The sequence below is a fragment of the Thermobia domestica genome, chromosome 8, assembly GCF_964235325.1.
Source record: "Thermobia domestica chromosome 8, izTheDome1.hap1.1, whole genome shotgun sequence".
Lineage (NCBI taxonomy): Eukaryota > Metazoa > Arthropoda > Insecta > Zygentoma > Lepismatidae > Thermobia > Thermobia domestica.
In genome coordinates, this window is record NC_137461.1 from 69535742 (window position 1) to 69552531 (window position 16790).

The 16790-nt window shown below is 34.9% G+C and overlaps 1 protein-coding gene across 2 annotated transcripts in view; it reads right to left on the reverse strand.

Annotated features, from left to right (window-relative positions):
- The window catches only part of Schip1 (Schwannomin interacting protein 1), a 523495-nt gene that overhangs the window by 188862 nt on the left and 317843 nt on the right, over window positions 1-16790 (reverse strand). For both annotated transcript variants that reach the window (XM_081768603.1, XM_081768604.1), the window contains exons 3-4: window positions 13138-13227; window positions 7547-7761 (exon numbers count right to left, since the gene is read on the reverse strand). In XM_081768603.1, coding sequence (XP_081624729.1) covers window positions 7547-7761; window positions 13138-13227 — 305 coding nt within the window. The remainder of the gene's footprint in view (window positions 1-7546; window positions 7762-13137; window positions 13228-16790) is intronic.

A 16790-nucleotide genomic window follows, 5' to 3' on the forward strand; every position in this document is an offset into this window, starting at 1 on the left:
GAAACAAAATCGTAAATACGCCACTGCGAAATACCATTAGCATTTTACAAAATATCGTAAATTCACCATTGGCATATTTATTATTTGAAAATATTTAATAATAGTTGCTTAATATCTTTACAAGAAAAATGTGAATTATTTTAGTGAGTCATCTAACGTGTAAATTGTGCAAACAGCAAGCTGTGAACTTGTAAAAAAAGTAGTAAACGTGTTTTTCTTCGATTCCAATCTTCTCACACTCTGACGCCACAAGTCATTTCCCAATATTTCAGTAATAAGTACTCTTTCGCTGTCAGTGCTGTATTATTACGTACTTACTTATGTATATTCATTTTCCAAGAAATTTTCCTTAAATTTTTGTCTTGTTGAAACTAGGCAAAGGAATAATGGTAACAAGTAAATACCAGTAATACATGTTATCAAGAGATAGCAGGGCAATTGAACACTATCTCTGTAGGGCTCTAAACTGAATAACAAATAGTCAAATTGTCTAGTTTATGGCAGGCGCCGTGGAAAGAAGTCGTAAGGGAATACATAAAAATAATAGAAAATGGCCGATATTGGTGTCCAATTTACAATTTTCAGGGTCTGAAATGAACATAGCTACACTTTCGATAATATTTAAATCAAAATTCATCCTCCATGCAAATTCTAAGCGAAGAGTTTCAAATACTTTCCATATACTTATTTTCTCCGTGGGACTGCGGTGGCTCAGTGGTTCGATCCCAGTTCGCGCCAAATGAGCGTGGGTTTTCTCTTTTCCTCCTACTTTCTTCATTCCACCATTTTCATTCGTTTCTTATCATCACCGTCTCCTTTAGCCTAGCCGGTATAATCGTGGGACATAAAACAGATTTCATTTCATTTTTTTATTTTCTCCGTGCGAAGAACGCTAGTATGTTATTATAAATTATGCTGAATCGCAGCAGCATAGTCAGGTAGTATAATGCATCTACTTTCCAACTTAGCTGTTCGGGTTCAATTTCCGAGGGGGGGGGGCGGAAAATTGTTCTCGTTCCAATGCGGCTTTGGGGTTCACCCAGCCCCTCTAAAATTGATTTGTCGGGCAATCTAGGGAAGTAAAGGGACCGGAGCGTATTATTGACTATATCATCTTCACGAGTTCCGAAATCGAAAAAGCGTGAAGCCTTTACGTCCACACATAACGGTTGGATTTTAATGCTCTGTCCCAAAAGGGAAGCGACCTTTACTTTACTATATAAAATATCTACTTTTAATTCAAATTTTTAGTTGCTGAGTGATTTTAATATTTCAACTATATTTCTGTGGATCCACCCCTCTGAAGTTTCAATGATGCACATTGTGCCAAGATAAATATTTCTGTTGGTTGATCCTCTTAAAGTTTCAATGATGCACATTGTGTCAAGATTTCTTGTGAGCACGTCGATTTCCGTACAATCTGGAAGAGGAAGCATTCAGGAATGTGTTTCGTTGTCATATATCCAAGCACAGATCTAAGCAAAAATATCCAGAGTCTGGGGTGCCCGGGCTCACTCGGCCCCAGGATCGGTGCCCATGGTGATCACCCTTAAGTACATTTCTATTGAGTTTGACAACACACGTCTATGCTTCGAGGCTAAAAAAGATTGTCATGATGAATTTGAACGAAATAGTGGAATAACGGAAGTAGGAGGAAACAGAAGAATCCCGAGAAAACCTATGCCGACGGTGTTTGTTCATCACAAAGTTCACCTGGTGCAAACTGGGATCGAACCAGGAACTTTACGCACCAGAAATGAACATTCTACTACTGAGCCATGGCAGGCCTATATGTCTAATGAACAAAATTTGAGACGTACGACTGGAGTGGCTTCCAGAGTAGGAACAGTAGTTTCATTTTATTCTTTGTAGGGGCGAATGGGTAGGGATACCATATATATAAGCATTTATGCAAACATGTTCACATAGAAAAAATTTCCGTCCGCATAAATTTATCGAAACTTCCTGATTTATCCACATTTTCTAAGCTTAAGTATGTTGTCAGTTCAATTTCAGACAGTTCACATGTAAAGGTGGAATTGTCAAAAAAAAAAAAATAAATAAATAAATAAATAAATAAATAAAATAAAAATAAAATAAAAAATAAGATCAGATCTACTGAAAAATATGAATACGCAAAGTTAACATGATGCTGTGTAAGAACTCTTGTTTAATAATTTTTTATATATTTCAATTAATTTCTCATGTTTTAAAAATCAAACAAAAAATATCATTCTTTGCGTTAATTAAAACTAAAATCTGACCAAAGCAAATCACTTTTAATAACTAATAATGTTACAATTCCGGTAATGTATTATTGCCTTCATCAGACACATTATCTAATAATGTATCTGATAATATGGTAATGTGTCTGTCTAATAATATGGCTGATAATGTATTTGAGTCTGATAATGTGGTAATGTACCATTATCTAATAATGTGTCTGATAATGTGATAATGTGCCTGTGTTTAATAATGCATCTGATAATGTGATAATGTGTTTGTGTCTCATAATGTGATAATGCGACATTATCTAATAATGTTTCTGATAATGTAATAATGTGTCTATGTCTAATAATGTATCTGATAATGTGATAATGTGACATTATCTAATAATGTGTCTCTGTCTAATAATGTACCGTATGTGATAATGAATGTTTGTCTGATAATATGACATTATCTAATAATGTGTCTGTGTCTAATAATGTATGTGATAATGAATGTTTGTCTGATAATATGACATTATCTAATAATGTGTCTGTGTCTAATAATGTATCTGATAATGTGATAATGTGACTTTATCTAATAATGTCTGATAATGTGTCTGTGTCAAAAAATGTGGCTGCTAATGTGATAATGTGTCTGTGTCTGATAATATGATAATGTGACATTATCTGACAATGTGCCTGATAATTTGATCATGTATTTGAGTCTGATAATGTGGTAATGTATATACCATTATTTAATAATGTGTCTGATAATGTGATATTTGTGTCTAATAATGTATCTAATAATGTGATAATGTGTCTGTGTCTAATAATGTGATAATGTGTCTCATAATATGATAATGTGACATTATCTAATAATGTTTCTGATAATGTAATAATGTGTCTTATCTAATAGTGTATCTGATAATGTGATAATTAGGGCAACCTAAAAGCAAAAAAGCATAACAGCAATTCACATATATCGTTGGTACCTTGAACATGGTTGTGGTGTCTAAGGGACTAGAAGAAACTAATTTTAAAAGCATAATAAAGAATAATTTTAGAAAAATAAAGCATAATTTAACATATATAGCACAATTTTTGGAAAATTCTATTAGAACAATTCTGGGAAAATTCTGTTTAACTGCAAGTTTAACATACTGTATTAATATTTTTTAAAACCAATACGGTACTTTTTACAATGCAAAATCATTGAGAACGTAACAATGCAACAATGAAAAGCTTATTTTTATTTCGGTGTAATCCTTTGATGTGGAGAAAAGAAAAATAAAAGGAAAAGAAGAAAACTCCGCCAACAATGAATAGTACACAAGAATTCACTATATTGTTATACGTACCTCTTGAACTTGAGCACTTTCTGTACTTAAGGTTGGCAGTTCCCTTTCTGTATATATGCACCTCAAAGGCACACAAATGATTAAAAAAAACTGACTCGAGTAAAGCATATCTCTTTACAGTGTATTAAGTAGAAAGTTCATTAAATATGAAACTGGTTGCATAAAATATTAATAAATATATTAAGATATTTAGAATATTTAATGTATAGTAAATATTATACATTTTACACGATTAATGTAAAACAATGATTGAAATCAACAATAAAGTATAATTAAACAAAAAATAAAGCATAATGTGGGTTGCTCTAGTGATAATAAATGTCTGATAATGTAACATTATCTAATAATGTGTCTGATAATGTGATAATGTGTCTGTGTCTAATAATGTATCTGATAATGTATTAATGTGACATTATCTAATAATGTCTGATAATGTGTCTGATGAAGACAACGATACACTGTTGTTTAGATTTTAGTTCTAATTACGGCCAAGAAATTCCTAAACTAGAATGGACGGCATTATCGTTCTTGTGTCGAAAGTTTAAAAATTATAATTTTGTCGTTGTAAACTAAGGGAAGAAAATTTATATAATGTACTAATTATTGTATACATTAGGTTAGTTTTCTTTCATTAGCTCATTGCTATAAAAATGTAACTTTTTAGTGATGTAACTATCTCAAGAGCCTTCACTGAAGCTAATGCAATGAGCTAATGAAAGAAAACTAACCTAATGTATACAATAATTAGTACATTATATAAATTTTTTTCCCTTAGTTTACAACGACAAAATTATAATTTTTAAACTTTCGACACAAGAACGATAATGCCGTCCATTCTAGTTCTTAAAAGAGTTATCGCTACACTCATCCTAACTTTTTTTTAAAAAAAATTAAAGAATACTCTAAAACACAATAAACATCATTGACATTTTAGAAAGTGAGGACATACTACAGTGTGGACCATAAAATTAAGGAAAGGATAAAGTTACCATTACAAACTTTAATAACTTTGTACAGGAAACATTTATGGTAATGATACATCGATCACTGAACTCAAAAGTCTTTTTTTCTTCTTCTAATTTACGAAAAATATGCTTAAAATAGGCACCACGTCTCTGCAAATACACTCGTATCGTGAGGGCACCATTCCTGATGATAGTCGTACACATTTTGATAGTGATTTCGTCGATAACAACGGTGATCGAGATCTCCACTTCTTCAATAGATGGTTGGTTGGGTCTGTGCGATTTTCATCCTTAAAAAACCTCACAAGTAAGAATCTATCGAGTGTAAGGTCAAGCGATGATAGTGGTAGAGGAATATCCTCTTCAATGCGTGAAATTAAGACGACCAGGTAAATGATAATGCAAAATAGCCATGGATATTCCTCCCGTATGAGCCGTGGCTCCGTCTTCTTGGAACTACAAGTTTCCTACGTTTGGTGAGGTTCAGTGAGATCCTAGCAATCCTCAAACATTGATCTACTTCGGCTCGATTTCCGAAGATTACGCAAAACGTCTTCCTTTACCTGTTTGATATTTTCAGCTGTTGTTACAGTTTCTTCGATTACTACTCCTGCCCTTCCTGGCGGTTTGAATTCTGCCTAACGTACTCCACTTCTCCACCAAGTTCAAAAACTGTTGGCTTGAAAGGTGCACTGTTTAAATGTTGTCTAAACCTTCTCTGCATGATTAGCGTGATTTAGTTTCCGTATATAGAGTACTTGGTCACAATGAAAACAAGATTTTCCAACTTGGTACGAGGTCGTCATCTTGTGTGACGATAGGTACCCAGATAACCAAAACAAACGTTTTTGAGCTGCTTAATTCAGTGAGCTATGTATCGTTACAGTATTTGGAGTTATCGACATTTATTATAATGGTAAACCATATGTGGTACACGATATCTGCTAATGTAATTAAATATAGATACTAATTCCAAGACATTGCTTTTAATGGAGAAATTTGTGTGCGCCTCTCATAACGCCATTAACTGCACGCCTAGATTCCTAGCCTATAACGAAAGATGTGAAAACATTCTTATTGGTTTATTTTCCTAATAGCATTTTGTACCTACTATCCGGTTTAGTTTCTAACTTTTTGGTGTTTTTCACTGCCTTGAAGTTAGTCTTTGAAATTAAAAAGTGGGAAAGTGTAATGAAGACTCCAAACAATGGGAAAATGGTACATTTCTGCCCTCAGCCCCCTTACAAATTCATCCCGGCATACCTGCTTATCTTAAAAGCAATTTTGTCTTTGGAAAATATATAATCGTCTTCAAAGGAGAAAATAGAACAGATGGCTTATATACTGGTTGTGATATTAGTGAAGATATGAAATGCAAGATGAAATAGAAAAAATAGGAATGGCAAAATATATATTTAGGAAGACGAAAAGTGTATTTTGTGGATCTTTGAATAAAGAGCTACGAAACTGACTAATCAAATGTTTTTCAATATGGAATATTGTACTCTACGGGTCGAAAAAAATAGTGAGAAAGAGTTAGAAATAATATGGAGAAAGAAGCAATATTGAAACACGTAATTGAAAACCGGTGTAAAGAAATTGGTTAGAAATGTTTCGGAGAAAAAAAAAGTTAGTTAGCCTCTTAACCTGCTTTGATACCACAAGCACAAGCACGAGATTTCTTGACGATTGCAGGTGAGAAGTTTCGGACCTCAATCCTTGCTTTCAACCTGTATTGTAGCTTGACCTTTATTTTGCCCAGCGTATTTCTTTGAAAGAATCGCAACTATCACAGGTCCCCAATGGATCGACGCCTTATCAACTGAATTATTGTGATTCTAATTTCATCATTGAGTTTCTGTTTTAGTTTAGCAAGATGTGGATATTTTCAAATATACAAATACGTTTCTACTTCTTGTTCTGAGAAAGTATGAATTCTACTGGAAAATTGTATATTTTTATAGTGATTTTTTCATTTCTGTAAGTTTGAAGATGAAAGATGATGTTGTCATCTAGAAAATTTATGGGTTAGAAATATTGGAGATAATATTTGTGCTATCTAGAGATTTTGAAGATTGAAAGGATTTTAACGATTGAGATTGTTTGGTACCATCTAGAAAATTTTAAGATTGCCGAGATAGAAGACAATACTGATAGCATCTAGCGAATTTAACGATTGAAGAGAGAAGAGATAATATTGGCAGCATCTAGAGAATTTAAATACTATGTAGATAGAAGATAATACTGGCAGTATCTACAGAATTAAAATACCATAGAGGTAGAAGATATTATTGGTCTCATCTAGAAAATTTTCGGCTTGAAGAGATTTGTATAATATTTGTGCTCTCTAAAGAATTTAAAGGTTGAAGGCATGGAAGATAATATTGATAGTATCTAGAGAATTCAAAGCTTGAAGAGATAAAAAAAAATAGTTCCGGTACCATTTAGAGTATTTAAAGATTGAAGCAGGGGTAAAAGTGGATCTGAAAAGGTAAGAAGACGCTTGACGTCACGCCGTCTCCTGTGCCTATTTTTGGAAGTGGGGGAACGACGTCCGCCCGCGTTCCCCCTCACTCTTACCCCTGGATTGAAGATAATATTAGTGTCATCTACATCTAGAGAATTTAAAGAATACAGAGACAGAAAATAATGTTGGTGTCATCTAGAGAATTTATGGGTTGAAGAGTTTGGAGATTATATTTATGCTATTTAGAGAATTTAAAGACTGAAGAGATAAAAAATAATTGGTGCCTTCTTGATATAAAGATTTAAGGTAATATTAGTGCCATATACAGCTAAAGAATTTAGGGAATGCAAAGATAGAAAATAATGTTGGTGTCATCTACGGAATGTAAACAATAGAGATAGAAAATGATATTGGTGTCATCAAAAGAATTTAACGATTGAAGAGACAGAACATCTAGAGAAATTATAGATTGAAGAGATAGAAAATAATATTGGTTCCATCTAGAAAATTTATAACTCATTTAACATACATTAATCACAAAACATGTACCTTCGTAATCTCCTAGGCTGTCATCTGGAGAGGAAACGGCCATGAACTCTGATCCGTCCCCCGTGGAGGTTAAGGTCACGCCTTCTCGCCGAAGAGATGCTATATTGTTGTTGTTGTTCCCGCTGTTTAAGAGATCGATCACTTTCTCCTGGATATCTGTAGTTGTAGGAACTGTGCTCTCCGTTGATGTTACATAGTTGTTGGGCCATTGTGTGCTGCAAAATACCAACACGAAATTAGAAAATATATATTGATAATAGTACCATATTGTAATCAGCCTGAACAAGTAAATAAATATCTAACTTACACTGATATAGCGAATATATACATATATATTATAGTTGGAGGTTGATAACAAGTATCAAAACTTGTCTCTGCCGTTTATCTGAAATAAACAGAAATGTCTTATTTCGAAAAGTACACGAGACATATTTTAAACGAGACATATTTATGTTCCAATGAAATGGAATGTTAGTTTAATCCACAATCCACATTAATAACTACCAACAGTTGTTGCAGTAGTTATGGTCTTCCACAAACGGTAGAGCTTTCAGATTTTCAATCATACACACTAGTTTGCAAAGTTACCAACTGGATTAGATTGCTTTGGGTGTAATGTTTCCTCTTTAGCATTGAGGCTATATGAAACAGGACCAAATGTTCAAAGTGAGGTTCGGTACCATTATTCGTGTAGCTGTATAAGCATACGTACTACTAATGTGCTTATCTGGCGGACGTGTCTGGACCTGATACATATAAGGTGAGGTCTGCTTATAGGACTGCATTGTTTTCTATGTGAAATTTGATCTCGGAGGAATCAAGGTGGGATCTATTTCCCATGGCTTAAACTGGGATCCCTGGTGTTAATGTCTGGAACCATGAATGAAGGCGCATGTGGAACAATATTAGATAATTCTGCACTACATGCCCTTTGGCACGTTCCGTAGTGGGCCGTTTGTATTTTAACATAACAATACCAGCGTCCATCCAAAGTCCCGATGTCAACCAACCATTTGAGATGACTTTGAACGCTGGTTACGGGACTGGCAACGCATCCAAAATACTACCGGACTGTTCGCCATGTTACAGGATGAATGAAGGACAATACCTGCCGAACTGTATCGCAACTATACGCAATAAAAGAAAAGTTTTTTTCTAGAAAATGAGTCGAAGCTGCCGTGACGGCGAATGGCGGACTTGCGGCATATTAGCTCCTCACTAGTCAGTCGTGCAAGGTGAAAGAGTTCTTAATGTGATCCGGCCATTAATGGCAACATATGGTAATACCTACCCTGTTTCCTGTGTTATCTTATAAATTGCGAAATAAGTTGTTCGCAAATCTTGTGTGTCTTCACATACAATTTTTACAAAATAGCAAAAGTGAACTAATAACTATCATGTTTCTTCTTATAAGGTAGAAATTCCAGAACGCAATTTGTAACATTACACTCAAATAATATTGTCAACATTGTCGTACACTCAAATTTCTCCTCTATATGACTTCCTAAAAGTAACAATTAGTCCATTTATTAGCATTTTAGGAAGTGTTACATAACCCTTTTTTTTTAAATTATTATATCGTTTATTGTTACTGGCTATTTACAAAAGTCAATCAAACGTAGTGACAGTAAAAACCCTTAAAACGTGATTGTAAAAACACCAAAAGATTCTAAATATAGAGAACTTCAGCACCTCCAAATTATGTTCATCAAATACGGCACTGGTTAGACTTGCAATGTGCATGGTCATAGATTGGAATACAAGATCCCGTGGAATGGTCAGCAATATCTCCTGATTCCTATACTTCTACCTGTAGAGCAATGTGAAGCAAAAGATGTTTCCGAGGAAGATTATCACGATGAAATATCTCATGCCAAGAACCGTCGATACTCGTGCACACAAATAATGCCAGATATTCTGCAGCCTGTTCAATGTGCTAAGTTAAAGCATGTGTATCTGTATGTGGAAGAACAACAATATACGAAACATACGTTGTGATTCTAACATAGTACGTACGAGCTAGGATTAGAGCAGAGGTTGATCCAGGAAGAGGGAGCGATTGGGGCGATTGCCCTCTCCCCCCAGAAGAGGAAACTTTCTTATTTTATATATAAATAAAACCCATCCCAGAGTTTAGAGCTCTTAAAAGTAGCTCTAAGTAGCAGTATTACAACCCACCGCCTCCCCCAGAAGTCCGTCCTGGATCCGCCCCTGGATGAGAGAAGCCATACATAGAGCCTTTTGGAGCTACTGCAATTCCACATGCATTGTGGTCCTTTGATGAGAAGATAGATAGTGAGAATGCGATTACGCAAGGGAATGTGTATTCATTACAACTACACAAAGTTGATTTTCAAAGAATTTGGTTTACCAGAAACTCCATATATTTACTCTGTCAGTTTGTGTATCCGTCCAGGAGTCACAAATATCAAGAACCACTTGATGGATCTCAATCAACTTTGACCAGGACGTAGAACGTCGAAAATTAGGAATCGATTGTTGAGGAGGTGATCCATCCAGTTGGCTCCAAGCCGGCCCCTTATAATTATATTACTGTGGGTGTAATTATGGGTCCCATCCTTGTCTGATAGATTACCCGCAGTGTTGAAGGAATTAGCGGGTTTGTATAACGCCCAGGATGCAAAAATACTAATTGTTTGTGTAAAACAACGCTAAAATGAAATTGCTTGACAAATCTAAAGATTTAAATATTTTCTATTCTCAAATATTCATTTATCATAAAAGTATCCTTCATTTTATTTGAGGTAAAAATGCTATTTAACTTTAGGCTTGTTACTATCTAGATTGGAATGGAAGACGCAGAAAAATGTAATAATACACAATAATAAAAAAGATAATAGTTCTCGATTCAGAAATAATCCTTAACTTACTCCATGACTTGTAGTCTCAAGTTGAAAACTGCAATTCGTTGGAGAATAAGTTGAACAGTAAATTTCATGACTTGATTTACACAACAAAATTATTGCGATTCATGCAAACTGACAGGTTATGTTAAATTGGATAATACGTTCGATTAGGATTAGGAATTAGTTTTCTGGGCTTTCGGCATCTATGTTAGCCCGTCACGTATGAGGGATGACATTCTTTGGCTATAACACTGCCCGGGAAATCGGAGAGGAAGAAAGGAATGGGGAAGGAAGAAAGCCAGCCTGGTACCATCCCGGCATTTGCCTGGTATGAATGAGGAAAAAAAAAAGAAAAAATCTCACTCAGAATAGCTAGACTGAAAAAAGTTGTTACACCTTTCCGATCGAGGTCCCACCGTGAATCAGAAATGCATTCAAGTATTTTTCTGAAAGCATTAGTTAAGGTAATATGCAATAGTTTTTTTGATCATATATATCACCTGCTTTGTAAACATGTACAATGTATGAGTTTAAAAATTACAAATATCGCATAGTGCAGTAAAATATTGTACAACTTGACAAGTGTTGCTACTAAATCCGACCTTTACATCTTATACATATTACGAGGGTAAGTCAAAAAATGTAACTAGAACTTTTCTTACATTGTTCATAGTGATTTGTGTCCTCGTTTTTTTTTTATTGTTATGCTGTTGTGGTCATGTTATGAAAGTTTGATCCTAATTCCTTCATTTGTTTTCGTTTTGTTGCAGATAGATCATGGCCGCTCCATTAGAAGTTTGCGCCAAAGAGGAAACAACGAACAGTGATCCGGTTTTTGTTGCCGGAACGTGTATCAGGGGTCGCAATCCATCACAGACTTTCGCCACAAAACGAGAACAATGTCTTGCCGAAACGGAATGTCTACGAATGGATTGAAAAATTGAAAAATGGTCACTGGATCACTACTCGTTGTTCCTACTTGGTGCAAACTTCTAATGGAGCGGCCATTATCTATCTGCAACAAAAGAAAGATAAATGGGGGAATGAGCATCAAACTTTCATAGCATGACCACAACAACATAACAATAAAAAGAGTTATGTCAAAATTGCGGACAATTTTTAACTTACACTTGTATATGACTTGGGATGTTGCCAGGTCCTCTAGTAGATATACTTCCATATTTCTATCGTTTTTATTATACCATAGTCTGTTATTTGATATATATAGTAAATTAGAGTTTAAGATGCAAATATCTATTATAAAACTAATAATATTAATAATGAAACTTTTTGTCAGGAATACGTAAGATCATTGCAATGCCCATAATCTATTCCAGCTCAAGACTTTTTGGTATGAACATACCGTGGCGCAGAAAATGACATAGATCCAGAACAAAAAGATAAATTAAAGACATGAATTCAGAATTGGATTTTCGAGTGATAAAGAAGTTCTCAATGTATTGGCATTGAACATATAAAATTTCAATTTTCACGCAATGAATTTTAAAGGGAATTCATTATACAGGGAATTCATATTGCAAGATACAGAACGAACTATATATATATATATATATATATATATATATATATATATATATATATATATATATATATATATATATATATATATATATATATATATAGTTCGTTCTGTATCTTGCAATATGTCGTATGTTAAAATTTGGATATTTTTAGTTAACACCAGTATTGGATCTGGAGGCATTTGTTTCCTCACCTGGCAAAGTATCGTGTGTATTCGGCTAATAATAGCAGACTTACAAAAAAAGAATGCAGAAAAATTGTATATCTCATTATATTTCAAAACTGTAAAATGAAAAACAGTTTTTTCGCTCTCCTGTAAATTTGTGATGTAGAATATTTCTAGATATGTTTGTTAGTACCATCCTCTACAAGCGCTAGTCGAAACATCTACTTGAAATAATTAAAACCGAAAGATTTTATGCACAATATGCATTTTACTCTTTATATATACCGGTACCCAGTGGCGTATTTACGATTTTGTTTCGGGAGGGGCTTTGCTAACTTTCGGGAAGGGGGGGCTTTGCCTGGAAATGTGAAAATTCTGCAAGATATTTCATTTACTTTACTATACTAAATAAGATTTCGAGGGGCTTAAGCCCGGAAGCCACCCCCCTAAATACGCCACTGCCGGTACCTATATACCGGATGGGTATATGTTGTCTAATAGTTTTTCCTTTTTCGTTGCAATAATAATAACAATAATAGGGTCCTAGTTTCAAATTCGCTGGTCGCAGGGCAGTGCCAGAATACTTGTAGTACCTTGGACAACAGGAGAAAACAAGACTTATTTCCCTGATTTCCCACTGTTATTGAAGTATTGATCCAGCGGATTATTTTTGCAAGTTTGTTTAATAAGTAAATTAATAAATATCCCGTAAGAAGTAATTTTCGAAGAAAAAATATTGTACACCGACATATTTATTTTTTGTTTATACTTAGTCGTCTCTATGAATAGTACTCTATTCTCCTTTTCCCTAAAACAACACCTTTTTTATCTACTTCATCAGTCTGTTATCTAGCATCATAGTCCCAAAGTCTGTAGCGTATTTCAAGCAATTTCCCTAGAAAGGTATCTTTCTTGAATTTATTCTACCTGTGTATGTCTATAAGTATATTTCCTACACAAAAAAATATTTTCACTTTAACTGGAAATAAAAGTTCTTAACTAATGTATGACCATACCTGTGAATGACTGCAGATTTAGTCTGTTGGACACCAGTGGGCTGGTTTCGATTCCGGTCCCTCTGGTCCCTGCTCAGAGCTACGTTATGTCTGCATCGAAAACAAAACAGGAAAGAAGAGAATATTAGAATCTATTGCAAACTAAATTTAAATTTGCACTTGTATCAAGATAGAAACTAAATTATCATACATATATTAAACAGAAAATACATCAAATATATCATTACTTAAAGCACATATGCCGTCTTTATTTATTTATTTATTTATTTATTTATTTATTTATTTATTTATTCGAGTATCAATATATAATTTTGTCCGTTTTGTTGTAACTCCAGTACAATGTTTTGTTACATTGGATAAAATATGATGCACTGAACTGTCTGTTACTTTGTAATACCCAAGGGCGCCGATCCTGGGCGGACCGGGTCCCCCAAAGCTCATGTGGGCCCCCATGTATTTTTATGAATATGTATTATTATTGTATGCATTATTATTATTTATTTATTTATTTATTATTGTATGTATTATTCTTGTATGCATATTTTATGAATGCCCCCTCCCCACAAAGTTACAGAGAAATCGGCGCCCTTGGTAATACCTATGTGACAAGTCCCTGCATTTTGTTTGTGCAGTGTCAGCAGTGGTGCTATTCTATTTTTTTTAAACAACCGGTTCTTTCTCTCGCTCTCTCGTTCTTTACTGCTGATTAATATATATACTACGAGAGACATGCCCAGTGGCGTATTTAGGGGACTATCGGGCTCTAGCCCCCTCCCCCCAAAATAAATTTGTTAGTTTTTCACATTCCACGTACAACAATAATCCTTCTTACCATTTCTAAGAATTTCATTCACTTTCCATTGTCTTATGCTCTTTGTTCAGAAATAATACAATATTTGTCAAATTTCATTCCATGTTTTCACTGCGTTTTTTTCCTTCGTCCATTCTACTCTTCTATATTTTTTCTTAGTTGTTACCTTCTTTCGTTTCTCCGTTGTTAGTTGTGATTCAAGTCGGCCACCGTCAGTAACACCAAAACTAAGAGGAGCTGATAAGCGAAACTGGTGTTCCACACCATCTTGCACAGATATCAACATAACGTGACTTTATTATTATAGCAATGAAAATCAAGAGGGGGGAATAAATAGCTCGGGAAAGTAGGTAGTCCAAAAGGATACTTCCTTTTTCTTCTATGAATAGAATAAAAGGTTAGTTTCACTGCCAATTTGTGTGTGTGTATCATATCACATAAGATTCAGCAGTCTGTAATTCTTGCTATTAAAACTTCAATTTATGCATAAATTAAAATATATTTAATTCTCAAACTCAGGTGGACATCTGCCCCCAGCTTCCCCATGTTGTGCATAGCCTCCCGAAAGAAAATCCTAAATACGCCATTGGACATGCCGAAAGTTTTTAGATACTCTTTGAAAAATCAATTTATTTACATAAAATCTTTTACAATTTCTCAAAATAGACCCAACAAGCATCAATACACTTTTACAGTCTTAAAAACCACGAGTGAAATATATATATATATATATATATATATATATATATATATATATATATATATATATATATATATATATATATATATATATATATATATATATATATACTGTATATTTATCGGAAATTCCATTATTATAGATACGCTGTGAGACTCTTCACTTGTTTAAAAGCGACGTCTTCGAAGCTTTTTCTTGAGTTTTGATAAGAAGGCAAAGTCACTCGGAGCTACTAAATCTGAAGAATAAGCTGGGTGTGGTAGAATACGGATTCCACTTTCCTGTAGAAACTTCAACGTTTTCGCTGCTGTGTGTGCCTGTGCATTGTCATAATGAAGAAGAAAATGAGACAGTGAAGACTTCAGGTGGGCAAATCTCCAAGCTTCAAAGACACTTGGAAGGCAATAAGTAACGTACCACTATGTTGTCACTCTACGTCCATCATCTAATTGTATAATTGCTGCATGACCAGTTTTAGAGAGGAAAAAGATGAAACCATGGGTGATATCAATAAAACGGAGAAGTTACTCATTATTCCCAATTTTGTAGTAGTTACTCGCATTGGTATCAATAAAAAGAGAACTGAGCACTACTCGTCTCGGCTGACCTCGGAGAAGCCCCTCCTTTTGAAGTAACCACACTTCTATTCTCGAGCCGAGTAACTACTCCGCGTTTGATATCAATACAAATCAAGGACTCCTCTGTGATGCTAGTAACTTCTCCAAATTTATGGAGCAAGCTAAATAGGTGACTCCGTGTTAAATATGGCAGAGTATATGATTGTTTTGCTACGTAGAAAAACTTACAAACTGCATAGAAATGTTGTAAATGGAGATTACAAAAAACATTATAGGTTCAGGAAAGAAAATGTAGAGTGGTTAGAACATTTTAGGAGAATCAACCTAAATTTGGGGTGGTGCACTACGTAATGAGGAAAAGATGCGGCTTTTCTTGCGTTACGTAAGTGATCCGGGATTCCAGGTCGGAATGTCAGGGGATTCTGTTGTGGCTCAAAGTACTGTGTCTATGACTACTACAAGTGTAATGGATGCGATTGTTGCGATATCTGAAAATTGATTGTTTCCGGAAGTGTGCGTACTATGCAAACAGCAAAGGCAGAGTGGCAAGAACAATATACATTTCCGGGTACTATCGGAGCACTTGACTATACACACATGGCAATAAAGAAATCTAGTACTTTGGAGACGAATACGCTAATAGAAAGAGTTCCTTCATGGCTAAGCGGTTAGCGTACATGCTTTTGGCATGAGAGACCCGTGTTCGATTCCCGGCAGGAGCTCATGTGGTTCGGATTCCATGTTAATCAGTGGGTCCCGACTCATATAGCCTCGCTACTGAAAAGGACATTAAACTCAAAATCAACTCAACTTAACGTTGATAGGAAGGGTGTATACATGAGAATGTATATTTTTTTTATGCCAAGGCGAAAGGGGACACGTATGGTGTGGAAAACAAAATCGGATGAACGTGCTTTATGATGTGACTGGCTGGACATTTAAAAAAGGAAACAAAGGGGCTAAGTGTATGATTTCGTTCTTAAAGCCAAACAATGTACAAAGACCTTGGACAACACGTGATATGCGCTTGTCGTGTTAATCTTGATATTGTTGGATTCGAACTTTCTTATTTCTCTCTCTCTCTCTCTCTCTCTCTCTCTTTTTTTTAATTCTCGCTCGAATATTAAAGATTCTCTTTTGGATTTGTGTCTCAGTCGTAGATGGATTTGATATTTCGTTGCATTTCACTGTACTTGCCTTCAAAGCTTCGGCTTTCCTTCGTTTACTTTCTGGTAACTGTGACTGAAAGTACCACTGGAAACTCTTTTATAATATCCACAAATGCACTTTGATTGAAACTGTCGTTGCTACTTGTTCCTTCCATGGCGTTTAGGATACTGCGCCATAAGTTACCCACAACGAAATGACCGCCCAACAGATGGAAGAAATGAGTAACCACTTCTTTTATTGATACGACTCAGTGCTACGTGCAGAGGAAGCGCGAGTAAACGTTCATAAAGCTGGAGCAGACTAGACCTGAGTAGTGGCTTGTTTTATTGATACGGAATTGAGGGAGGAGATTACTCCAGGTGTAGTTACTCCGATTCTCGAGCAGGACTTCTCA